Below are 26,916 nucleotides of genomic sequence, written 5' to 3' on the forward strand. Positions count from 1 at the left end.
ATAACTTATTTCAATTAAAAATAAAAAATGATTAAAATGCTTAATTGAAAATTGTAATAAATATTATATATTTATTTGCTTTTATTATATATTATATTATAGTTCTCTAATTCAATATAAGAATTAATTGCAATAATATAAAAAATTATTTTTATATAAAAATTTTAATTTGATTATGTTTTAAATATTTTTTTAAATTTATTTTTTTAACTAAAGAAGAATATATCTATCTTCTTGATGAATTTATATTTAATTTTTTAAAGAAAAGAATATTTTTAAATTTGATTTTGTTTTTAAATAATATTTATTTATATATCAAAGAAAGAATATTTTTTGATATATAATAAAATTATATTTAAATTCATATTTCAATATATTTACAATATAATTTTTCTTTTCTTTTTTTATATTTATAATATTGATATTATATTCATCTGTGATATTTTCAAAAAGAAAACCATATTTCAATTTCTACTATGCTTATTTTATAAATATATATATATATATATATATATATATATATATATATATATATATATATATTTATGCCAGAAATTAAAATTTGAGAATTCATTGCATATTTGTGACTATAAAATCTTATAATCTTGATATTTGTTTTTTATTAATGTAATAAAAATATTGAATGGAAAATACTTTAAATTGTAGTAATATTAATAATTGCAATAAACATTTTTCCATGAATAAAATTGTAATGTACACTAAATTAAAAATAAAATTATTAAAATAACATATATATTGTTTTTGATTAATAAAGTACATACATTATAAACAGCTTAATAAAAAATTCTAAATAAAATTTATTTTTCTATTGTACATTGATTTAAAATCCATTTAATTAACATATAGAATTTAAGATAAAAATTATAGAATTTTTAAGAATTTTAAGAATTTTTAAATATAAATAATATTAATAATATAAATAATATATTTTAAATATTAATATATTTATATTCTTATCTTTATTTTAAATTAAAAAATATAATTTAGTAATATATGACAAAAATAATAAAATAATTCATTTTTATTATATGTTTAAAATTTTACAACAATATTTTTATCTTCAATTAAAAACGTACATTTGTTAGAATTGATAAAATATTTATACAAATAAATTTTCAACTTATAATATTTGTAACAATTATAAAATTATTAAAATTAATAATAATAATAATAATAATAATAATAATAATAATAATAATAATGAGTTAATCAATTTTTAATCTATAATGATTTTTTTGAATGTAATACATAATTTCCAATTAAATCACAAATGATTAAAAATAAATAATAATTAGTAAAATAATTAAATACTATATAGTGCATTGTTCCTTCAGTTTATTAAGTTTTAATTTTAAATGTTCAAGTTCTGTTTGTACTGGCTTATAAAAATCTTTAAACTGCAGCAAAATATTAGATGCTGTATCTAATAATACTGGATTAATGGATTTAGGTGATGGAATGTCTATAGAAATGGAACTAACAATACTATTGTCACCATATCCTTCATCAATACTTTCATCTGAATTTTTTGTTAATGCTTTCAATTGATCTTTTAAGTCCTATAAAATAATATAATTTTAATATCAGATTATTTAAAAAAAATAAAAAACTATGTATAAAAAGTTATTAATGAAAATTACTTTATTTCTTATTAAAACTTGCTTTAGGCATTCTTGTAAAGAAACATCCATCTTATTTTTCTAAAACAAAATATATATAAAATAATTATATGTTATTTCTTCAATAAACTTTATTAATCTTATATAGATATTATAAATATTATTTTATACCATATTATTCAAATGTCCCTTGATTTGAATACCATGAATTTTATTTTCTAAACATTTTATTTTTCGTTTCTCTTGCCTAAGTTTTCTAATTAAAGCAGTGTTAGCTTCATATGATAATGTTTTTAAACGCTTATTTTCATTTATTATATCTTGCATTGAATTTAATTTTTCCTCTGCTTCTATATTTTTTGATTTTAGAAGCTTATATTGTGCAATCATTTTTGTTAACTGTAATCGCAATTGGAAAATTGCATCTTCTATCTGACTTTGTTCTTGCTTAGAAGAAAATAGAGTAGTCTGTAATGCTTCATTCTCACATTTCAATTTTTGAATTTCAAGTTGTGCTTTACGCAATGTATTAACAGTTTGATTTTTTTCAGTTTCACATTTTTGTATATTTTCCTCCATAGTTGTAATTAATATACGTTGCTTGGCTAAAGCATTTTCCATCAATGCTTTAGAAACTTCATTACCTAAAAATCGTTTTTCTAATGCTTTTAATTCTGCCTTTGTACTTTGTAGTTCATCTTCTGTTAATTCTAACTTTGTAGAAACATCTGGAGAACTAGAAGTAGTACTAATATCTAATGATTTTAAAATATTATTTGATTGATTTTGTGTCTTTAAATTTTGTATTTCACATTCTAAATCTTGTTTTTCTTTTTGATGTTTTTGAAGAAGTTCAATATAATCTGTATTCAATTGCTTATATCTAGTATTTATATTTGCTATAGTTTGTTGTCTTTGTTGTAAAATTCCTTGATAAGTATCAATTTCTAATTGTAAAGTCTTCTTGTTTGCTTGTAATCCATGTATTTGAGATTGATACCATTTTACAGATGCTTCTGATGAATCTAAATGATTATTTACATCTGTTAAAGTATTTTGTAATTTTTGTTTTTCTTGAATTACTAATTGCATTTCTACATACAATTCTGTTATTTTTCCTTTAAGCCCTTCATTAGCTGCAATTCTGGCATTGAGTTCAATGCGCATATTTTCTAAATCTATTCGAAATCGTTCATTTTCTAATTCTAGTAATGCAATACGTTTTGACAATTCTATATTTGAAACATCTGGTGTTGATAAATGTCTAATATGAAATTCATCACTTATTAATTGCAGAGAATCTGTTGATGTAGCAGAATCTAATTCTGCTTTAAATGAATCAGATAAATTGTCCATTGTTTTAAATTATACAATAATTTAATATAATTAATTTAAAAAACTTTTTCAAAATTTTCTTTCATTAAATACAATCATATTATCAATAAAGTATAATTTAATTTTATAATATTAAAATATATTAATCCATTAATTTAGTAATTCTACATTCTTTTAGATTTAATAAAATATATTTATTATATATATTTCATTTTGCTAAATTTGTATATATTTTTTTTAATATTAAATTAATAAATATAAAAGATACTAAACATGACATATGTCAATATAAGTTTCTATATTCTTAGATACGTTTGAGAGAAATACGACTATCATGTTAATATACTATTACAAACAATCACAAATATATAATCTAGAAGTCTAAACTTATTACACATATTAATTTGTTTGATTTAAATGTAAATCTCAGATTTTAAATATCTACTTTGTGGAAAGAGCATAACTATTACTATATAATTTCATGAGAATGAACTTTGTATTAAAAAATTGTATTGAAAGTATTGTTATTTAATATTAAAAATTATAATAAAGGATTAATATTTTTTATATATAATTTATCATTTTCGATTTTTTAAAAATTAAAAAATATATTATAATAAAAATATAAACAAAAATAAAAAATCAGAAGGTAACCTATTGATTGTACGACTAAATTTATGAATAAAGATACTAAAATTATTTTATATCATGGCGCCAGCATCGTATTGGATGCAATTCACAGAGACGATAATCTCAGTTGCGCGCATGGTCGTTCAACATCTTTGGATTAAGGGTGGGTCTGTTCTTTTTTCGGGAGGGGTCATGTAAATGGGTCTCTAAATATAATAATTAAAAAATACAATAATATCCACATCTTATGTATATTTTGTATGGATTTGTGAAAATTAATATTGTGTAAAAGTGTTGATATTATATTTCTGTGTTCAATGATCATTAACAACGTGACGGTGACCAAAACTTTTTGTTGGATGGAGTTGTTGGTTTCTACGATTTGTGCTATCTTTCCCTAATTTCCAGACCCCCTCTTTATTCGACCCGATTCCCCATAAAGATTCATTCCCCTATATACTCTAGTCGCTCCCGTTCATGGCGGCCCAGGGTGGGGGAAAACAAGCTGTATAACGACGTAAAATTTCGAAGCTTGTATGCAGGAATATGTCTAGTTTAAAAATCGGTAAGCTAATATTTATTTGTTTTTTTCAATAATAAAACGAGAAACTATCTTATTTTATAAATAATAAAAGGAACGGCTGAGTTAACTCGTGCTAATTGTTGCCCCTTTGCATCCAACACGCTTCTACTTTGCTTTTGTAGTATGGTAGACAAGAAGGCAATGAACGTACTCTATATACGTGCTTCGAAAATTACCAGTTCTTCTTTAAGTTTTACGCGAAGGGGAACAGAAAATAATTGTCCAATTCTTGTATACACGTTCCTTTGCGTATGTAAATATTTCACAATGGGCAGCACATTCGCGTGTTTTATCAAATCATCGCTTATGACGTTTGTCGAATTTTATAATATATAAGCTATCTATAGTTGAAATTGTATTACAATTCTTTTTTTCAATTTTTTCATAAGCTTCTTTCATTTTTTTCTTATACATACCTATAAAATATTAAATAATATTTTGTGTATTTTTTTTATAGATTTTTTATAGATATTTTTTATTTTATAAATTTTTTATTTTAATTATTATTTTCATCATATGTTTTGATTCTTAAATGATTTTAATAATATTTTTTATAATATTATTTTATTTAATAATATTATTTTATTTTATAGTATATTGTAGGTAGCATGAATGTTTAATGTTCTTTTTATCAATCAATGATAGTATTGAAAGTATTTTGTTAATTATATCTTTTTAAATAATTTTTTATTGAAAAAATACATTAATAAAAATATTAAATTTAATAATAATATTTAATTTAAAATTACATTTGAAATATTTATTTAATATATATATGTGTGTGCATATATATATTATTTCTAATATTAATGATTTATCTTATCTTATCTCTAAAAAATATATTTTTTTTAACAATTATATATACTTATCTTTAGAGGAAGATATAATTTTTAATTAAATTTTATATTTTCTTAAGTTATTTCACTTATGTATTTATACAATTTATAAAAATATATTAATATTTCTAAATAATATTATTTTATATACATAAATATATAAATTATATATATATATAAAATAGATTTTATTATTTTTATTCTTTATATATAATTTGTTATAATTTTTAAAATTATAAATAAAATATAGAATACAATATGAGAATATAAAATTTTTAAATTAAAATTATATTTTTATATATTACATAAAATTTTTTTTAATAAAAATTAAATTATATAATTTATATTAAGAATATTTAATAATTATTTATATTTGTAGTTATATTAAAAAAATTATGGAGATAATTTATATTAATAAAATAAATATTCATATGTTATTTAATAAATAAGTATATTTTTTTAATCAAATTTATATTTATATAAACATACTGTACTGTATATAATTTTTTTTGTGATATAAAAAAATATTATATTCTATAATATATATGATATCAAGTTAATGATTGTTTTATTTTTCCTAAAGTGTTGGTAATGCACTTGCTTGCCCTACCCTTGAGAACGATGGACTCTGAGCAAAGAAATCAGCAGGTATATCAACACTAAACAAAAAGCTAAAGAATGAATGCCTGCTGCACTCACGCTGCCAACACAGAACAAGCAGACTTAATATTTATTCAAGTAGTGTGTGAGTAGCAGCTACTCACGCCACACTCAGACGTATATATCTGTTTTCGCACATGGCAGCCATGAAGCATGGTACGTTTTATTCTTGTATGCTTTGCTTTGTATGTAAATTTGTTTTAATGGCCATATCAGTATAATTTATTAAGAAAAAAGAGTTAATTAATATATCTTTAATATATCTTAAAATATAATTCTGAGTAAATAGTTTATATTTTATTTTTTATATTAATTATATTAAAGAATATATAACAATAGTTTAAAAAAACTTAGAATAATTTTTTAAACAATTAAATACATAATAATATATATGAAGATTTTTAAATTTTCAGCTAACCATTTCATAATAAACATCAATTTGTTGATGATAGTTTAAATAAATTAATTTATAATATTGTTTATTTAATAATTTTTTTAAATTTCAGAGAAATATAAATTATAAATTATAATATATAAATTATATTTTTAAATATCTTAAAAAATAATTTAAAAAAATATAAAAATATAAAAACAAATATAAATAAATTACAAATAATATAGTTTTTACTATATTATGACTATAATATATTTAATATTTTTTATTATTTTTGAAACACATTTACTCAATGCAGATAATATTTTATATATATTTAATAATTTTGCATTGTAGATAACATTATACATATACATAGTTTTTTTTTTAATTTCGCAGACATACTATTTGTGTCTTTTTTTTCTTAAGAAAGATATAGATACAACAATTTAATGTAATTAATTGTATTCATTTAGGTATTATTTAATATTGTAGATTCTGGATATATTAAATTTTAGATTTATTTTTTAAATTTCAATATTATTTATTTTTTTCTTTTAATTAATATTATTATTTCATTATTCATATTTAAATAATAAATTTTCTTATAATATAATATTTTTAAGAATATTCTTTTTACTGTAATAATTTTATATTTAAAAATTAGGAATATTAAATTAGGAATCAAATTTTCATATTCATTACATATTTTATGTATTATAGAAATATTATGTTATTTTTAAAATTGTAATAAAATATGAATTAAAAGATTAAAAAAATAACCATTTTCAGGCAAGACAAGTCAAGACGACGTATGCTATGTTGTCGCCAAATATGACTATGGAGCACAAGGTGCTCAAGAATTAGATTTACGTAAAAATGAACGTTACTTGCTTCTTGATGATTCTAAACACTGGTGGAGAGTACAAAGTGCACGAGGGCAAGCTGGTTATGTGCCAAGTAATTATGTCAAGAAAGAAAAACCATCTCTTTTTGATAGTATCAAAAAGAAAGTCAAAAAGGGTTCTGGTTCAAAAACTCTACCATCCAGTAATTCACCATCTAGAGCTGTGGAATCTCCTATTATGGCTAGGCGCTTACCTGCTGATCCAAGTGAAGCAATAGGCACAGCAGTTGTTAAGTACAATTATCAAGCACAACAAGCAGATGAACTATCACTTGTTAAAGGTACTAGAATCTTAATATTGGAAAAAAGCAACGATGGTTGGTGGAGAGGTCAAAGTGGTACACAAGCAGGCTGGTTTCCATCAAATTATACTCAAGAAGAAGGAGATGCAGATGATACTCTTCATACATATGCAATGGCAGAAAACGTTCTTGATATTGTTGTAGCACTTTATTCATTTTCTTCTAATAATGATCAAGAACTATCTTTTGAAAAAGGTGATCGTTTGGAAATCCTTGACCGTCCGCCAGCAGATCCTGAATGGTATAAAGCACGAAACAGTCAAGGTCAAATAGGTCTAGTACCACGTAATTATCTTCAAGAACTCAGTGAATATTTGACTCAACCATATCGTGAAAGAGGAATGACAAGTAGTGAGATTAGTACAGGAGATTCCCTTGAAAGAAGGCCAGATCCTGGTGATAGACCACATCTTGTTGGAAAACCTTGGTACTATGGTAGCATTTCACGTTCACAATGTGACACTTTATTGAATCAACATGGTCATGATGGTGACTTTTTAATTAGAGATAGTGAAACTAATGTAAGTATGATAATAAAAATTATTTTAATTCAATTGAAACTAGTTTATTTGAATTATTATTTTACTAACAACAATAAATAATACATTTTTAATAAATAATTTTTTATAATAAAATATTTTTATTTCTATATTATTATAACTTTTAGGTGGGAGATTATTCAGTATCTTTAAAAGCTCCAGGTCGTAATAAACACTTTAGGGTACACGTGGAAGGAGCATTATATTGTATTGGTCAAAGAAAATTTCATACATTAGACCAATTAGTAGATCATTATCAACGAGCGCCTATTTATACTAATAAGCAGGGTGAGAAATTGTATTTGGTGCGTCCATTGCCAAAAGGCAACCCCAGTAGTAATGGCTGCTAGGTGAATTCGTGCCATGAAACGGTCCATGCGCTTTGGAATGTATCTCTGGGATACGCAATGCCTGCCTAGTAATATCAATATCACACATCTCGTATGTTTATACATAATTAATATAATTGGTGAACTCATATATTAGTGTTTCTTGATTGTTTGTCCATTTACACTGATAAATAATTTATTACTCTAAGTAATTGCCATCAACAATCTTTATCATTCATTGGAGCTTCCATACTATTTAGCAAACAAAGCTAAGAAAAATGAAACATTTGTACGGCAGCTATACGACAATTGACTAGTTGACACACAAAGCTTCTCATTATATCTATATATAATTGTAAAACACGACCGACCATGTTATTACAATTAATATATTTACAACTACGCGTAATGTAGACTGCAAGTATAATGATCAAATAATGGTTAATTATCATGCAATTATGACCGGTTAAGTGAATCTCTACTCTGAATCTATTGGTATTGAATTATGACAAAGACTAAGTGTTCATTTGTGATTTTGTATTTATTAGAAATTTTTAAGTAAATAAACTATATTTAAGTGTGCATCAGGTAAAATCTAGTTCTTTTAAATCCTTTTATTATTACTATATTTTTGTTTACTATATTTATATTATATTAAATATGTAATAATTAGAAATATATAGAAATTAAATATTTTTGTTCCAAATATTTAAAATATGTACATATTTTAATATATATTCTAAAAGATAAAAAATATCATATTTTGTCTCAAATACTTTAACAATATAATAAAATACAAATTAAATTAAATTAAGGGATAATTTTACTAGATAACTAATACATGATTGGTAACAAATATTAATCTTTATTTAACGTGTATATTATATTCATAAATAAAAGTATTATTTAGTTATATGAATAAGAGATTGGTGCTCCTGTAGATAAAAATTAATGGCACTAATTGCCAATAAGGTCACATATATAAACAATTGCCCTAAGCTAAACATATTTTAGGTCTATATTATTTGTTCGTAATTCCATTAAAAACTTATGCTTATTTAATCATAAGAAAGGATTGTTCGAATTTCTTGTCATGTTGCTCACACCAGAACCAACCTAAAAAAACTTGTATGTTTTTAGACATTTATATATGGGTATATATTACAAAGTTAAAGCAAAAATACTATTATACCATAAATGGATTTGCATGATATGCAGGAAGAGTTGGTTGCCATACTTTATTTGTCATTAATTGACTAAATTGAATTACATCTCTGTTACTAGATGGTCCAATACCTACCCATTGTGGATCTAAAATATTTATATTTTTTTAAATTATTTTTCACATTCAATTTTTTATTATTTAAATTAAATCTTACCATTATTCACAGGAAATTGTACTGGTTTAAAAGGATTAATAGGATTGTATAAAGAAGTATCAATTGATTGTGTATTATTATTAACTACATTAGATGGTCGCCATAAATCACCAGTTGTAAATGGATTTGAAATTACATTTGTAGTTTGATTTCCTACACTCCAAATTGAATTTGTAGCTAGAAAAAGAATAATAATATAATTCTGTAAAATTTTAATAAATTATTTATTGCTATATGGATATACCATTATTAGTATTCCATGTAGATGTATTTAATGTTGTTGCAGTATCATCTTTCAATTGTATTTGCTTCATTAAAGAATCTAAGTCTTTCAGTGCCGCATAACGATCTTCTGATGGAGGTACATGTGTACCATTTGCATTCATTGTATTAGCCAAATTTCCTGTAGTCTGACTAAGTGGACTTAAGGATTCAGCATCTAAAAAAAAAATGATTTGTTAATATACAAATTTTATTATATTAATATGTAAAAATATAAATATTGATTCAATTTACTTGTATTTTTTGGACTATTAAAAACAGGATTGTTGTCAAAATTGGCAAAGAATGGCTGAGGTACAATTGGTTGACTGAGTTTACTTGCAGGTGTTGTATTAATAAATGGATCAGGAACTTTGCTGAAATCAGCTACAAAATCTGTTGAAAAATTATTAAAATTAACTGACTCAACATTGTTTATTTTTGAAGTTGATGTGGAAGATAATGTAGATGTTCCAGAATGTGGAACCCTTGGAATGTTGATTTGATTAGATGATTGTGACTTTTGATTTGAGTTTTGATTTGCCATGGATGGATCCAAATAATATCTTTTAAGTTCATATTTTGCACTCATTAAATCTTTCATTTTTTGTTCATCTTTTGTATCTAAATTTTGAGATGAATTTTGATTCATCAAGCCTAACCATATTCTTCTGCAATATTCATTACCACGTTCCTTTATAAAATCTATTTCCTCTTGTGTAAATGTTGCCATAGAAATAGACTTTACTCTATGTGGTGGTGTTAAACCTCGTCTGTAATTTTAAATAAAATTATTAAATAAATAAAATATAGTAAATAAAAATATAAAATTCATAAAATAATTATTTATTATTTTTAAATGAAAAATTGATAGAAAAATCTGAAAATAAAAAATATTTACTGTTAATATTTTTATTTTAAATATATATTTATTATATTTAATAATTTAGCCATTTGTTTCATCTAATAATTATATATATTATAATAAATTTATATTATCTTCATAAACAAGCTAAAATAATTATAATATAATATAAATTATATTATAATATAATATAAATTTATATAATATAAATTATATAAAATAGCTACTGATTTTCTATATTATTTGAAAAAGTATATTTTGATCATTGTTATCAACTATTACTACTACACGCACAAAGAAAATACTGATGCTGATAGTTAACTTCCTGACTGTAAACATGAACATTTAATAGAGATCTATAATCTTTCCAATATAATATATTCAGTACATATGTTTCAACAAAATTTATTACTGATTTCTATAAAAAATATTTTTAATTAAGACCAAAACAATCTATTTTATATATTTGAAATGTTGACATTTATCTAATGAATATTATAATTTTGTAATCATTAAATATCATGTAAATTGTAATATATATTTTATCATTTTTATTTATAATATGAAGAAATCTTGAATAAAATAATTTTTAAATTATTTCCTTTATAAGAAAGAAGATTTGATACACTTTATGGGCTTCTTATAAGTAATGAGTACTTACAGCATACCAGAACAAGAGGTACAGACGAATGAACCGATTGTCATGTTGACGTAAGTTGGGCCTCGTTGATGGCAGTCAAAACATTCTTTATTACCAGATTGCGAAACCAGTTCGCGTAATATTTTCAAATTCTTCTCGTCTTGCTTTCTTTTCGCGGACGCCATCATATACGAATGTATTTTATAATTATAAACGGAACAGAGACACAACCGCTCTCGCGCTCTGCTTGCGGAACTGACTCAATTTTCTGTCACGACAGTCGTGCGTGTTCCGTAACACATTCTAAAAATGTTTCATAAGAAAACAGATCAAACGTAGAATATGTTAGCAATGATTTTTTATGGTTGATTTTCACTCATTAGAATTTTCATTTTTATGAGAAAATACAAGAGTTCATTGGTCAGATTTTATAAACTACAAGTATATGTAATTAAAAGAATGTTTTTAAACTATTAATAATAGTAAATATATATATACAAATTTATTTTTAATTTAAATATATAATAAGATATGACCAACATACTTAATTATACTTTCAAATATTTTTTAATATTTACAAAATTATTTAAAAAATACAATAGATATTAATGAAAATTAATATTTTAAAAATTATATTTAAATGAAATGAACGACAATTGTATCAATAATAAATTTTATTTATAATTAATAATTATCATTAAATATTATATATTTAAATTAAATAAAAATTAAATAAAAACAATAATTAATATATATTATGCATTATAATTATTATAAAAAAAAAATAAGAAAAAATGATATGATATATAATATTATTATATAGCATGAAATATAAATATTGTGTAATTTTTTAAATATTTATGAATGTTTGTGTTATACTTATCTAAAAATAAAATACTTAAAATTAAATATTTCATCTAAGGTATTTTCTAAAATGTATTTGCTAGTGTGATTTAATAATAAACTAAAACAAAAATAATTATTGCAAAAATTCAATTATAAGTATAACTTATTAAAAATCTTCTGAAATTTTTTATTTTGATTTATTTATATAATGAAATAATGAAAAATTGAAAAATATTTCAAAATATAATTGAATTAAATTTTAAAATTTTTCATTTCGGTTTATTTTAAAATAAGTTAAGAATAAATCTATTAACTGTTTCAATTTCTATTTATAAGTTAAAGATAGCAAATAGCTTCTATGTGCCAATTACATAGATAGTTTGATTATAGTATCAGTAAAATAAGTATTCAAAAGAACACAGTCAAGGTTAATGCGCGTATATGTATACGATAATCAAAGAAAAAATTTATTATTTTAGTTATATAGTTAACTGTAAATGTAATTATTTCATATTGCATTAAAAGATTTATTTTAGATATTAAATACTTTATTATAAATAAATGTTATCGATTTTAAAGAAACAAATAGAAATAATTATTGCTATTATTAAATGAATATGCGCATTACTAAATAAGATCAACTTTAAAAAAAGTTAAATTGATTATTATGAATAAGATGACATCTCTTGCGACAACATCTATGAATACAAAAAGGTTTAATTCTGTGTTTTATAAAAGAAAATGTGATTTAAAATATAATTAATTTATTTATTATAATTAAATTTTAAACAATTATTTTTTAAATATATAGGTCTCATATTAGAAATGCACGTCAAGGTAGTGTTATTGATTTGGATATTGACATGTTTCTCAAAATATCCAATTATGAAGATACAGTTAGACAACTTGATATCTATTATGGAATTGGTATAAAAATATTTTTATATTATTTTTTATTATATATTATAATATATTATTGTTACAATAATATATTGTTATATTATAATTGTTACAAAAAACAATATTATAAAATATAAAAATTATATATATTTTTTAGTTAAAAGACAATTATTACGTTATCAAAGTTGTATAACAGGTCTTTTTCCACAAGTTTCAAATGATAAAATAGTTGGAAGTGTAAGAGAAAGTATTTATTGTGCTGCTGCTATATGGAGTTTGTACCAAGCATATAGGTAATAAAATAAAATCATTAATTTAAATTTAATATAATCATTATATTACATTATTATATAATATATGAATAATATATTATGTTCTTTAGACGTATAGATGATGATCGTGGAAAATCTTATGAACTTGGACAATCTGCTGTAAAATGTATGCGTGGAATTTTAGAATGTTGGGTAAAACAATCACCTCGAATAGAATTATTTAAACGTAATCAATGTAACCGTTTTGCTCTACATTGTAAATTTCATTTAGATACTGGTGATGAAATTTTTAAAGATGCTGACTATAATCATTTACAAGTAATTATAATTTATATAAATATAATTAAAAGAAAATAGATTTTTATTTGATTAAATGTTAAAAGATTGATAACTATTAACAATGATTTTCTAATACAATTATCTGTTATACAATTAAAAAATATTGATTTTTTTGCAGATTGATATTGTTTCTTTATATTTGATATTTTTGGTACAAATGATTTCTTCTGGATTACAAATTATATATACTCAAGATGAAGTAGCATTTGTGCAAAATCTTGTCTATTATGTGGAAAGAGCATATCGTACACCAGATTATGGCATGTGGGAACGTGGTAGTAGATATAATGATGGTACACCTGAAATACATGCAAGTTCAATTGGTATAGCTAAAAGTGCTCTTGAAGCTATTAATGGATGTAATTTATTTGGAGAAAAAGGAGCTTCTTGGTCAGTTATATATGTTGACATTGATGCACATAATCGAAATCGTAGTATTTTTGAAACAATGCTTCCAAGAGAATCAAGTTCTAAGGTAAAGTTATTTTTATAACATAATTTTTTATATATTTTATCTAAATAAATATTATAATATAATACAACATACATTTAGAGTGTAGATATAGCTTTATTGCCAACAATATCTTTTCCTGCATTTGCTACTCATGAAGATGTATTATATAATGAAACAAAGGCAAATATTATTAGGAGATTAAAAGGAAATTATGGATTTAAAAGATTTGGCAGAGATGGATATAAAACAGTTATAGAAAACAAAGATCGGCGATATTACAAATCTGGTGAAATCAAGGTCTCTGATGTATTTGATTGTTAGTATATATTTTTGAAAAGTGCTTAAATAATTTCATTATGCTTGTAATTTCTATCTGTTTAATTATTTTTTATAATTCTGTTTATTATAATATTAAGTGATTATAATATTAAACAATTTTTTTGTTGCAGGAATTTGATAATATAGAATGTGAATGGCCTTTATTTTATATATTTATGATTATTGATGGTGTTTTTAAAACTTTGCCAGAACAAGTAGAAGAATATCAAAAATTGTTAAAAGAAAGAATATATAAAGATATGAATGGAGGTATATTGAAAAATATATAAATATAGATTTAATTATAATAATATACAATTATAAATATAATATTATATTTTATTTAATTAATAGATCCTGTAATACCTATGTATTATTATGTACCTGAGGAAAATTTAGAAGCAGAAAGAAATGATCCTGGTAGTACATATCGAGTTTCAAGCAATGAAGGCAAAGGTCAGAAAAGTTCTGCAGATACAGAACTTGGACCCATGTATTTATGGAATCAAGCTATGTTTATAATTGCTCAACTACTTACTGCTAGTTTATTACATATTAATGAATTAGATCCAATTAGACGTTATCTGCCTTCATATAATAGACCACGAAAAGCTGGAAGGTATTCAGCTTTCCAAGTAAGTAATAATATAATTTAATTAGCATATTTATTAAAATATATTATAATTAGTTGCATAAATTATTTGATACATATTTGTTTCATGCAGGCTAAACCAAGTATTGTAAGTAAATAATATGTGTAGTATAGTATATTTTGCAGTATTTTTTTTTAATGCTTGACAATTAAATTTATAATAGCTTTATAATTTTAATTAATTATAATAGCTTTATAATTTTAATTAATAATATTTATATATTTGAAGCTTTTAAATTAAACAAATATAATTATGCTTGAATAGTAGATTTGTATTAAATTAATTGTAGTGTTAAATGTATACTATTGGTTTGATATTAATATCAAATTATTATGTTAATTGTTTATTATATAAATATTTTAATAAATATACATTCAAAGCTGTTTAATAATATAGTGCATGAAGCTTGAATCAAGGCATGATTTATTTGATCATTTATTTTTTTAAAAATCTTCTTTGAATTTCAAATCTTTTGATTTTAGATATATTTAAACATGAAAAAATTTAAATAATAATGTTAGCAATATTCTTCATATATTATTATAATGCATGATTTATCTATATATTATTATAAAATTTTTTTATATTAGGGTACTCATACTGATCTTGTAGTACAAATTGTTCTTATTGCTGAATCTATGAGATTACAAGCTATGATGGCAACATATGGTATTCAAACACAGACACCACATGAAGTAGAACCTGTACAAATATTATCATCTACACAATTGGTAAAAGTCTATGAAAAATTGGGAGTAAATACTAAATTAAATCTACAAGGTAGACCAGGAAGACCTATTGGATCTTTGGGTACAAGTAAGGTATGTTTAATATATAAAATAAAAATTTTATAAAAATCATCAATATTTATTTTTTTATAGATCTATAGAGTATGTGGTATGACAGTTCTCTGTTATCCTCTTATATTTGAAGTGTCAGAATTTTATTTGTACAGAGATATGGCTTTATTAATTGATGATATTAAAACTGAGCTTCAGTTTGTAGGCAAATATTGGCGACTTTCAGGTCGACCGACTGTATGTCTTTTAATTCGAGAAGAACATATGAGGTATTTATTAATTTTATTAATTTTTAAAACAATTAATATATTAAAAAATAATTTGTCTACATAATTTTTTAATATATATAATCTTTTACATAAATTTTTTATTTAGAGATCCACAATTTAAAGAAATGCTTGATCTTTTTGCTATGTTAAAAAAAGGATATTGTGATAAAACAAAAGTACGAATTGGTCGATTACAAAATCTCATTTCTTCTTCTTGTATTGGTAATAATTTAATATTTAATAACTATATTAATATTTATTTAATATAATAATACCATTATTATCTATATCAATATTTATTATTAAATATTAACAAAATTAAACTTTTTATACTATAGAACATTTAGATTTTATAAATACTATAGAAACAGATCTCGAACTTAGTCAATTTAAGCAATTAGAACATGATTATATCGGATATCAAAGTTTAACAGATGTACCTAAAGCTTTAACTTATACAGAAGATACTAAAGATTATTCAGTAAGTATCTGTAAATAAATATTTTGTAATAAATAATTTATAAATATTTTTTTCTGTTTATTTTCATTATTTCATATTTTCATATTTCAGTATTATATGAATGAACCATTGTATAATATATTAAATGAAATTCGTAACAATAAAAGCTTGTATAGTTTATGTCAACTTTATGGTATTTTATTAAAACGAGAAGGAATTAACTATGAAATTAATGGGATAACTGGTATTAAATTTACATTCTTTAGAAAGAATATAAATTATTATTTAATAATATTGTAAATAATTTGATTAATATATTTTAATTAATTTCATTTTAGTTGAAGATCATTTAAGATCATTATATCAACAAGCAGGTTGTCTTAGATATTGGATGGTTGTTCGTTATTGTAGTAGTTTATTGCATCATACTGTTGATAGCATAAGTCCTTTTATAACTGGAGTTCTTGTTAAAGGAAAACAGGTATTTTGAATTAAATGAATGATTATTAAAATAAATAATATTAAAATTTTTTTATTATTAATAATTAATTTAATATTAGATAACAGTTGGAGTAATTGGTCAAGAAGAAACAGTATTTGATAAACCAATGACACCTATAGAAATTCAGTCAGTTATGTATTCTACAATTCAACCACATAATGTAGTTCAAACTGTACTTCAACAAGAAGTTTTATTATATTGTGGTCGACTTATTGGAACAAATCCAGAAATGTTTAAAGGAATATTAAAAATTCGTATTGGGTATGTATATATATTTTTTTAATATTAATATTAATTTTAATATTTTATATTTAATTATTTAATATTTTAATATTGATATTTATATTAATATTAAATATTTTTCATATTTATAGATGGGTTTTAGAAGCAATAAAGCTTTATTTACAAATGTTTGTTAAAAATATTAAACCAATTGAAAATTATAGTCCATATGAAATTCGACGATTTCTCATAAAAGTATTAACAGTTAAATACTGGGCTAAAGATGAAAAGTATATTAATTTATTTATATAATATTTAATTAAATATATATTATACACGCGCGCACATATATATATATATATATATATGTATTTATATTAATATATTTCTTTTATATATTTGTATCAGACTTACAGTTTTAGGACGCAGGAAAATTGAAGGTTGTTTATGTAGAGTACCTGCACATTTTTATAATCACGTTTGGGAAGTATTAATGCGTTGTCCAGATGGTATTTGTGTTAATGGACGAGAATTACCCCAACAACCTACTTTGTCTAATATGACTCGTTCAGAACTTACATTTGCTTTGTTTGTGGAATCTTTACTTCATAATATACAATTGCCAGAATATCGACAAATTATTGTAGAGGTAATTTTTTTTATTTATATTTTTATTTTATCTAATTTTTTTAATCTAAGAACGTTAAAATTATAAAAATTTTTGAAAGCTTATATTGTCTTTTTGTCAAAACAAATTAATTATGATTTTACTTAATCTTCAATTTTTATATTCACAGAAAAATATAAAAAAATATAAAAAATATAAAAAAATATTATATACTTATATATATTATATATTTTATATTTATTTTACATATAAATTATATATTATATATATAAATTTATGTTTTTTTTTATAGTTATTAACTATAGTGTCAACAATTTTACTTCGAAATCCAGAATTAAGTTTTCAGAAACAATTAAATCTAAATAAACTCGTTGAAGATAGTTTTTTCATGTATTGTAAGGTATATATAATATACAATTTTATACATACAATTTAATATACAATTTTATACATAATTCAGTATCATTAATAATTGTATTCAAATTTTTTTGTTAGGATCATAATTTAGAAAAAAATGCTGATCAATCATTATTTTTTTCTGCTAATTATTCAATAACTACAGGATATCTTGCTAGAGCTGTAGTTAATAACATGCTTACTGGAGGATGTTTTGCAACTATTAATGATATTAATGATGCAATTGAAAATAGAGAAACTTGCAAGATCACATAAAAAAATGTAGTCTTTTATCATAATAAATTATTATGTAAATATATTAAAAGTTATATTAATATATAAAAATGTAGTATTTTCTTAATATATATATTTCTTCAATAAAAATTTATAAATTATCAGATCCTGTCATAATATTATAAAAATTATAAAATACACAAATATATATTAAAAGATATATATATTTTTATAGATTACATTTATAATTCTAGAATTCTAGTTCGATGAAATTTACATAATTATATAAATTTAGATCATTTAAAATCATCTTCTAGCGAAATTTATATCCATAGCTCCTCCAGATCGTTGTATATTATTTATATTAGCTTTAATTCTAGAGGCAACTGTTCCTATATCTGCAGCAACTGCTAATTGTTTTCTAAGAAAATCTTGATTATATACTTTTCTATTATCTATTTCTTTTTTTTCTTCTTCGCGATATTTTTTAACATTTTGTTCTCTTTCTTTATCTCTCCATGTTGCATTTGCTATCATTTCTTGCCTACGTTGTTCTTTTTCTTCTTCTGTAAGATTTTGTTTCTTCTTAAAATTCCATTTATCTCTATTTCTGTCTTCTTTGTAATATTTTTTAGTTCTATCAGAAGATAATTTAAAATATGTTTCTCTTTGATGTAATTTCTTTGAAATATTTTTATCTTTGTCCTCAAAATTACTTTTATCATTATACTTATTGTTAAAAAAATTATTTCTTCTATCTTGAGGACTTTTTAAACGAATTTTTTTATCTCTATGTTTAGTTATGTCTTTTTTATATAATTTATCTTTCCTTACTTGAATTGAACTATTATCACTTTCTCTGCTTAAACTACGAGTCCTAATATATTTTTCATGTAATTTATATTCTTTTTCTTTTTTATCATGTATAGATTGTTTTTCTTTATATTTTGTAACTTGAACATTTATCTCTTTACTTTTATTTCTTTTTTTTTTATATTTTTTTATATGTTTATTATTTTCACTTTTTTCACTACTTTCTGAACTGCTACTTGAATTATCATTCTCTTCTTTTAGATTTCTTTTTTGTTTATGTTTTATCTTTTTCATTGATTTTATTAAATCTTTATTATTAATTTTTTCTTTTAATTGTTTATATTTAGTAGTCAATAATAGATCTAATTGTGCTTCATCATCACTATCTATATCTTGTCTACTTCTTTTTCTCTTTTTTTTTTCACTTTTATCTTTTTTTGTTTGCTGTTCCAACTTAAAATAATAAATAAATATTATTAATATTATTACTAATAATATTATTACAATATCATTATTATATTAAATCAATATTATTTACATACCAATTGTCTTAATTGTTTTAATTTAACAGGATTTTTTAATAATTGATTTCTTGTTTCCATTTCTTTTTTTTTAATAGCATATAAAGGATCTTCTTGCATTTTTCTTACTAAATCCACTTGTTCATTACCAGAAAAAAAACGTAATGATGGTGGAATACATTCTAAAATTACAAATTAATTATATATATTGATTATTAATTACTAATGATTTATATTATATATAAATATAAAAATTAATACCATGTTCAACATGATTTCTTGACACTTGACTTAATTCAGTACCCTTTTCTACTTGAACCATTTGTTCAAAAGATTTATCAATTGGTCGTCCAAGTAAATATTCTTCTCTATTAACTAAATGATTTGGTCCTTTATACATCCAATCCAATTTTTTGTCATCTTTTTTTTCTATCACACCTTGTTCCATTGCATATTTTTTTATATCTTCTCGATCTTTTTCTATTTCTATTTCTTTTTTTAATTCAGCTATTTTTTTCTTTTCTTGACATTGTTGTTGTTCTGCTTTCCAAACTTTTTCTATGTTTTTCATAGTAGATGGATGCCATGATTTTTTTAAATTCTGTTATAAATTTTATTAAACAAAAGTATAGATTTATATTTGTATTTTATTTGTATTTATTATTATTATTATTATATTATTATTTTTATTTGTATTTCTAACCTAATATATTTTCATATAATTTAAAATTATGATTAATCTTACCAAATCTCCTCCACCCATTTTTAATCGAAAATAAGATATAAGATGAGATATATTATTATAATTATAATATATTTACTATTTTTTTATTATATTTAAAATTTAAAATTAAAATGAAGCTACTTTTCTTTAAAAAGTTACAATATTATTTCCCTATCGGTTTTTTGATATTATACTGGTAACCATTTTATCCCGATATCTAACAATTCTGCGCATATTCATATCGCATAGAATATATAGTATATATAGTAATAAAATTTAAAGTGTTCAATGGCGCGATATTTAAAATTCACATATAATTAAAAAGTAAAGATAAAAATAGAGAAGTTTATAAAAATTTTTATAAATTGTTAAAAAAATATAAATATATAAAACAAATTATATAAAGATTATTTAGAGAATATAAAAATTTTAATTATTATTTTTGATATTTTAATTTTATTTTTTTTAATTAAACTTTTGAAAAATATTTAATTATTTTTAATTTATAAGTTATAATTTTATTAACTATTTAAATAATTTTACAATATAAATATATATAATTATAAGATTTAAAATTATTTTTATTACTATTTTTTATTTATAGATTTTCTATTAATAATTTTAATATTTAATAAAATAAAAGTTAATATAATATATAATAATTTACTTATTTTTAATTTAATATAACTTTTCTAATAATCTAATTGTATAATATAAATTTGTGATAGAACTATAGATAAACAATTTTTAAAATTTTATCCTTACAAAAAATTATACAATATTGATAAAGTCATGAATTATATAAAACTTCTATTTCAAGATAGTAAATCGAACATTAGTTTTTATACTTGTTTAGAAGTTTTCTTAATGGTCAAGTTTCATCGTATTCTGGGATACGACCTTGTAAATCAGAATGATTTAGACATTTGAAAATATATCAAAGTATGACGTGTTAATATGAAATTGAACGTGAAATGAACGTGTGTGTTTATTTAATTTAATTAAAAATTTTTTCACATGTGATGAGTAGTGTACATGAAAATTCGTGGTCGTGGATAGAGTATTTGGTGGAAACAATCAATAAACTTGCTCATGACTTAGTGAGCTCAACAACATTTGACTTATCATTTCATCCAATTAATAGTGTCATTGACGATGAATTACAGCAAAAATTATCTGATTTTTTTAACGACTTTATTAGTTTGGTAGCATTTGATGATTTTCAGTTGCAATTATTGAAAGTCTTCTTGTTTACATTTATTAGTACTGTGGCTTTAATTTTCATCGTTTGGCATATTTATGGTCCAAGAATTTCCGAACAATTTATGGAAACAAGTAAGAAAATTCATATTTTTACTTTTGTATGTATATACATTCAATATAAAACTTATATGAATTATTTTTGTATATAAACTTGCAATAATAATTCTCTATCTCTTTTTTCGAATATTTGTTTCTTATATTAATATTATTAAGATGAATATATCTATTTATAAATTTTTTTTTAATATGATTATTCATCAAAATTAAATAGTTTATGGAATATTTATATTTATATTTCATATAAGTTTGTGAAAAGAAAAAAATTAGAACATATACATTTTATGCTAAAAATCAACAATTCTTAGATAGATAATTTAAAAAAATATAAAAAAAATATGTATCTAATTTGTTTTGAAATATAATTTCATAAAAAATGACATTGATATTACATAATCTTATTAAATATAAATATATATAGATAGACATTAACTTTACATATTATTATAAATATTCATATTTTTATTGAAATTTTTATTATAAATTTTTTGTCAATTTCTAATGAAATATTATTTAATTTAATCAAAAAGATTGTCACCAAAATTTGGATTTTTCTAATGAAAACTTAATTTTCGAGGAAAATTTAATCTTCATCCATCATGTCATGATGTGGCGTGAGCTGTTTCTCGTAATAATAAAAGCATTTCGTTTTTATAAATTTTTATTACTAATGTCAATGATCTTATTTTGTTTTCAATTCTTTCCAAGTAAAAATTAATTTATTTTTGTTAAAAATCAACTTCAAAGATAAAAAAATAAAGAAATATTTCATAATGTTCATTTCATGCTATTAGTAAATAATATTAAGTAATTAGAAAATAATTTTCTATGAATTTGTATCAAAATTGTCACATTTTCGTATTTAAAATTTGAAATGTTTTAATATTAATGATATAATTTTTGTCATAGACTCTACATCAGAAGATCTTGATTCTTCATCTGGAGAATAATTTGTTGCTTAATATAAATTATTTATTCAACTTATAATTGTAAGTAAAATTAATTAAATTATTTATAAATGTATTTATATATATTATTATACAAATATAAGGAATTTTTATTTATTTTAGGTTAAGTTAAAAACAACAAAGTTATTAGTGAAAATAATTAAAAAAGTAAATTTTTATAAAATTAATTTGCTTTTTATAATCTCTCGTGACATTAAAAAATAACAATTATGACAGAAAAAATTAAATCACTTTTTCAAAAGGCAAAAATAGATGTAAAATTTATGAATGCTGGAAAAGGACACAAGTAAAGTTTATTATAATATATTATAATTAATTAATATTATAATTAATTAACATTAATACAAAGGATACAAGTTTACAGACAATTTTAAAAATAATACAAGATACAAGTTTTAAATTTTTTATTTCAAATATTTATTATTTTAATATATATTTTTTTGTTTATTTTTATACATTTTGTTATATAGTATTTTTATTATTTTTTTTTTTTTAGTAATTTTAATAATTAATAATTTTTAATAAAAAAATAATTGGATTTTTAATCACATTATTAAATCTAGTTATAAAAATAGAAAAATATAAAAAATCAAACAAAATTTATTTTGTTATAATTTAAAATAACTGAAACTTGTAATCTTTGTTTTAATAATTATTTTAAATATATTATTATTTTATAAGTATAATTTATTTTATAAGTTATTATTTTATCAAATAATAACAATTTAAAAAAACTTAATAAAAATTGTTATTATATATCAATATCATTTTTTAAAAATTTTTTTTATTGAATAACTATGTTATAAATATTATAATTATATAAATCACCATATTATATTTATATAATAATATAAATATTGAATAGCAAAATCTTATATTAAATATTAATATAAAATTATTATAAGAAATTATATATAATAGCTTTAAAATTATAAAAAAATATATAAAATATTTTTAATTTGATTTTATAGTCATATCAAAATAAATATAAAATTTTTTAAAGTAAAATAAATTATATTTATTAATTATGTGATAGAATTTTATATTTATAATTATTATCTTTATCATATAATAATAATCTAATCAAAATTATTAGATTGACAGATTCAACTAGTACTTCTGGATCTACTTCTATAGTAGAACCCATAAAGAGGGTAGAACCTACAAAAGAAGCTAAAGTAGCTGGTCAAGCAGCTTTAGCAAGATTAGAAGCAAAAGAATGTAACACAAAAAGATTTAATACGTAAGTTGATTTATAAAAAAATAATTTTTATTTATAATTTTAAATATAATGATAATTAAAAAATATTATAAAAATATATTAAAAATATATTTGTAGATCATATGCAGCTATTAAGGCACAAGTAAAACGAGAATTAGAACAAGAAAGGAAAGCACAACAAAAAGCACAACAAAAAAATCATGTGCAATCAGAAGAAAAAATTGAAAATACAATTAAAGATAATTTCACATTAGCTGTTACCAATGTATGCTATCGTTGTCCATATTTATCCGATGAAATATTATCACAAGATGAATGGAAAATAAAAATAAAAAAATTTTTATATGAACAATTGAAAGGAGAAGAAGCAGGTTTAACATCATGTTTAATTATACGAAATTGTAATAGTAAGAAAGAAAAAGTTGATGTTTGTGTTGAAACACTTGGAAAATATTTAGAAAATATTATAAATTATCCAGAGGAAGAAAAGTATAAGAAGATTAGAATGCAGAATAAAATATTTCAAGTAATATTTTTATTTTATTGCTAAATCTATAAAAAAAAGTATTTTATATAAAAATTTTCTATTCTTGTTTAATGAATATATTTATTTTTCATATATATTGAAATTGTAAAAAATTTTTTTGTTTATATTTTGTTTATGTTTTTATAATAATTATAATAATTATAAATTATTGAATCAAATATAATTATATTTAAATTAAAATTTTATTAAAAAAAAAATTACTAAAATATTTATTTTAATCTTGATGAATTTTAAAATTATTTTAATTTTTAAAATATAAATTATAATTTATTAATATTTTTTTTTATTTATTAAAATAATATATATCTAGAAATATATAATAAATAAAATAAAAAAATAAATAAATATGGAATTGAAGATTTTTATTCTTTTTTTTATTTTATACTTAAGGATAACTGTAAATTTTAAATAAAATCAATAATTTTTTTAAAGGATAAAGTAATGCCAATTGAAGGTGCATTAGAATTTTTAAATGCAGCTGGTTTTCGTCAGAAAAAGATACTAAATAATGATAAAGAAGAGGATTTCTTAATTTGGAGTGCTGATAATTGTAGTATTGAAGATATTACAACGTTATTTGAGGCACTAAAAACTGCACAACCCATTCCACTTGAATTAGATAGAAATCTGCAAGTATTGTTACCTATGCAAGCAAGCACAAGAACTGAATTACCACCAAGCTTTTTCAATTTAAGTCCTGAGGATATAGAAAAAGAACAACAACTTCGGTAATTATATACTTATATCATAAGATTTTTAGATTAAATATATAATAACAATTTATCAAACAAATTATATTAATTGTTTTTTTTTTATTAATATTAATAGAAGCGAAGCAGTTGAAAGAGATCAGATGTTGAGAACAAAAGCTATGAGAGAAAGAGATGAAAAACAAAAGCTTAGAAAATACAAATTCTCATTGATTCGTATCAAATTTCCAGATAATCTTATTTTACAAGGAACATTTTTTGTACATGAAACTTTTCAAAATGTTGTTAATTTTGTTAGTGAGAACTTGATAAATAACGAAAGACCATTCAGTTTAAAAAAGCTTCCTCAAACAACTTTTAGTGAAGATACTTTTGATAAAACTTTACTTGAATTGGGGTTATTTCCTGCTACTCTTTTGATGTTTTTTTGGAAAAATAAATCAGAAGAAACAAATCTCAATGAATCTGTAGGATACTTGAAAGAAGAATTACTTTCTATGATTCAACCTGCTTAAAAAATTATTCTTTATACAATTTGGAAAAATCTTATTTAATTTTTATGAATTGTGATTATAAATGTTGAAAGAGATAAAAATAAGTATCTCAACGCGACTTACTTTTTTTTCATACAATAGAAACAATATGATAAAAAGCAGTTGTAATATATATATTCATTCCAAGTTCTAATGAAATATGAAATTACAGTAGAGCTCTGTGTAACGTAGAGATAATATGTTTTGTTTCCTTTTCTATTGTTCTTCAATATTTTTCAATAAAATTTATGTGATTGTTAGATTTAAATGTACTCTTTTGAAAAAAAAAGGGTATTATTCAAAATTGTTTTCATAAGTAAAAATTTCAGAAGTAATCATATAATTTTAGTTTAAAGTCAGGAAATATATCTTAACACATTCATACTTTCTTATATATTTAAAATAATGTATCAGTGCAAAAATTATTATTAATTAAATTTATGCAATGATTTGCAATGTTTTCAATTCATATTATATTCATATTTTAAATTCAATACTAGTCTTTTTATTTTTGTGACTAACAAATCATTGAAACATTAACTTTTCTATAATTTTTTAAATATTTTTATTATTTATAGTGACAAAATATTTAATGATAAATATAATGATAAAAATAATATATATATTTATTTTTCCTTCCCTTATTATTATTGCAAATGTTATGAAAGAAATTACAAATTGATTATATTAAACACTTTAAAACATATATAAAAATTAATTGTTCTTATTGAATTATTGAAATATTTTTTGTTAATTTTTCATTATATGAAAATTTTCAATATACAAAATAAATATTTTTGATTTAGTATATTAAATATAAAATAAAATAAAATTAGAAGAGAAAGAATCATATAAAATTAATAAAAATAGAAGAGAGAAATTATAATAATTTCAATTGAAATCTAAAAGTTTGAAATTTATTTACTGTTTTATATGGAGGTCTACTGTATTAATGATTGATTACATAAAAAAGTTTATATAAAATT

The 26,916-nt window shown here is 20.9% G+C and overlaps 6 protein-coding genes across 9 annotated transcripts; 3 read left to right on the forward strand and 3 right to left on the reverse strand.

The window, feature by feature from the left end:
- Positions 1-1,307: 1,307 nt before the first annotated feature.
- Positions 1,308-3,687, reverse strand: LOC100577454 (tuftelin). The gene is made up of 3 exons (XM_003249937.4): positions 1,812-3,687; positions 1,662-1,721; positions 1,308-1,580 (listed from the first exon to the last, which is right to left on the reverse strand). The coding sequence occupies exons 1-3, from the start codon at positions 2,994-2,996 to the stop codon at positions 1,332-1,334; spliced, it is 1,494 nt and encodes a 497-aa protein (XP_003249985.1). The 5' UTR covers positions 2,997-3,687; the 3' UTR covers positions 1,308-1,331.
- A 9-nt stretch (positions 3,688-3,696) lies between these two features.
- LOC551892 (cytoplasmic protein NCK1) lies at positions 3,697-8,728 on the forward strand. 3 transcript variants are annotated; one of them, XM_006561927.3, is made up of 4 exons: positions 3,697-4,170; positions 5,608-5,840; positions 6,850-7,787; positions 7,934-8,728. In XM_006561927.3, the coding sequence occupies exons 2-4, from the start codon at positions 5,822-5,824 to the stop codon at positions 8,153-8,155; spliced, it is 1,179 nt and encodes a 392-aa protein (XP_006561990.1). In that variant the 5' UTR covers positions 3,697-4,170; positions 5,608-5,821; the 3' UTR covers positions 8,156-8,728. The 3 variants fall into 3 exon arrangements, with proteins under 3 accessions (XP_006561990.1, XP_624281.2, XP_006561991.1); XM_006561928.3 differs by lacking the exon at positions 3,697-4,170 and adding an exon at positions 4,293-4,437; XM_624278.6 differs by lacking the exon at positions 5,608-5,840.
- Positions 8,729-8,979: 251 nt separating this feature from the next.
- LOC551909 (arf-GAP domain and FG repeat-containing protein 1) lies at positions 8,980-11,741 on the reverse strand. The gene is made up of 6 exons (XM_624294.6): positions 11,301-11,741; positions 10,030-10,547; positions 9,758-9,952; positions 9,514-9,690; positions 9,327-9,445; positions 8,980-9,250 (listed from the first exon to the last, which is right to left on the reverse strand). Exons 1-6 carry the CDS (start codon positions 11,465-11,467, stop codon positions 9,197-9,199), a joined length of 1,230 nt encoding a protein of 409 aa, XP_624297.2. The 5' UTR covers positions 11,468-11,741; the 3' UTR covers positions 8,980-9,196.
- A 730-nt stretch (positions 11,742-12,471) lies between these two features.
- LOC107963991 (probable phosphorylase b kinase regulatory subunit beta) lies at positions 12,472-18,736 on the forward strand. Of its 2 annotated transcripts, XM_026445632.1 has the most exons (20): positions 12,474-12,839; positions 12,937-13,052; positions 13,183-13,318; positions 13,408-13,615; positions 13,755-14,111; positions 14,190-14,387; positions 14,540-14,678; positions 14,763-15,043; positions 15,134-15,148; positions 15,652-15,882; positions 15,943-16,130; positions 16,237-16,352; positions 16,469-16,611; positions 16,702-16,834; positions 16,929-17,071; positions 17,151-17,353; positions 17,467-17,604; positions 17,723-17,963; positions 18,235-18,342; positions 18,438-18,736. In XM_026445632.1, exons 1-20 carry the CDS (start codon positions 12,793-12,795, stop codon positions 18,612-18,614), a joined length of 3,318 nt encoding a protein of 1,105 aa, XP_026301417.1. In that variant the 5' UTR covers positions 12,474-12,792; the 3' UTR covers positions 18,615-18,736. The 2 variants fall into 2 exon arrangements, with proteins under 2 accessions (XP_026301418.1, XP_026301417.1); XM_026445633.1 differs by lacking the exon at positions 15,134-15,148 and having other exon boundaries at positions 12,472-12,839.
- A 54-nt stretch (positions 18,737-18,790) lies between these two features.
- Positions 18,791-20,715, reverse strand: LOC552083 (pre-mRNA-splicing factor CWC25 homolog). Its single transcript, XM_624461.6, has 4 exons — positions 20,652-20,715; positions 20,168-20,507; positions 19,928-20,088; positions 18,791-19,838 (listed from the first exon to the last, which is right to left on the reverse strand). Exons 1-4 carry the CDS (start codon positions 20,667-20,669, stop codon positions 18,879-18,881), a joined length of 1,479 nt encoding a protein of 492 aa, XP_624464.3. The 5' UTR covers positions 20,670-20,715; the 3' UTR covers positions 18,791-18,878.
- Positions 20,716-21,518: 803 nt separating this feature from the next.
- LOC409584 (UBX domain-containing protein 6) lies at positions 21,519-26,395 on the forward strand. The gene is made up of 7 exons (XM_393087.7): positions 21,519-21,965; positions 22,860-22,939; positions 23,021-23,204; positions 24,015-24,161; positions 24,258-24,666; positions 25,120-25,415; positions 25,516-26,395. The coding sequence occupies exons 3-7, from the start codon at positions 23,128-23,130 to the stop codon at positions 25,910-25,912; spliced, it is 1,326 nt and encodes a 441-aa protein (XP_393087.2). The 5' UTR covers positions 21,519-21,965; positions 22,860-22,939; positions 23,021-23,127; the 3' UTR covers positions 25,913-26,395.
- Positions 26,396-26,916: the final 521 nt, after the last annotated feature.

Source organism: Apis mellifera, linkage group LG1 (assembly GCF_003254395.2).
Source record: "Apis mellifera strain DH4 linkage group LG1, Amel_HAv3.1, whole genome shotgun sequence".
Lineage (NCBI taxonomy): Eukaryota > Metazoa > Arthropoda > Insecta > Hymenoptera > Apidae > Apis > Apis mellifera.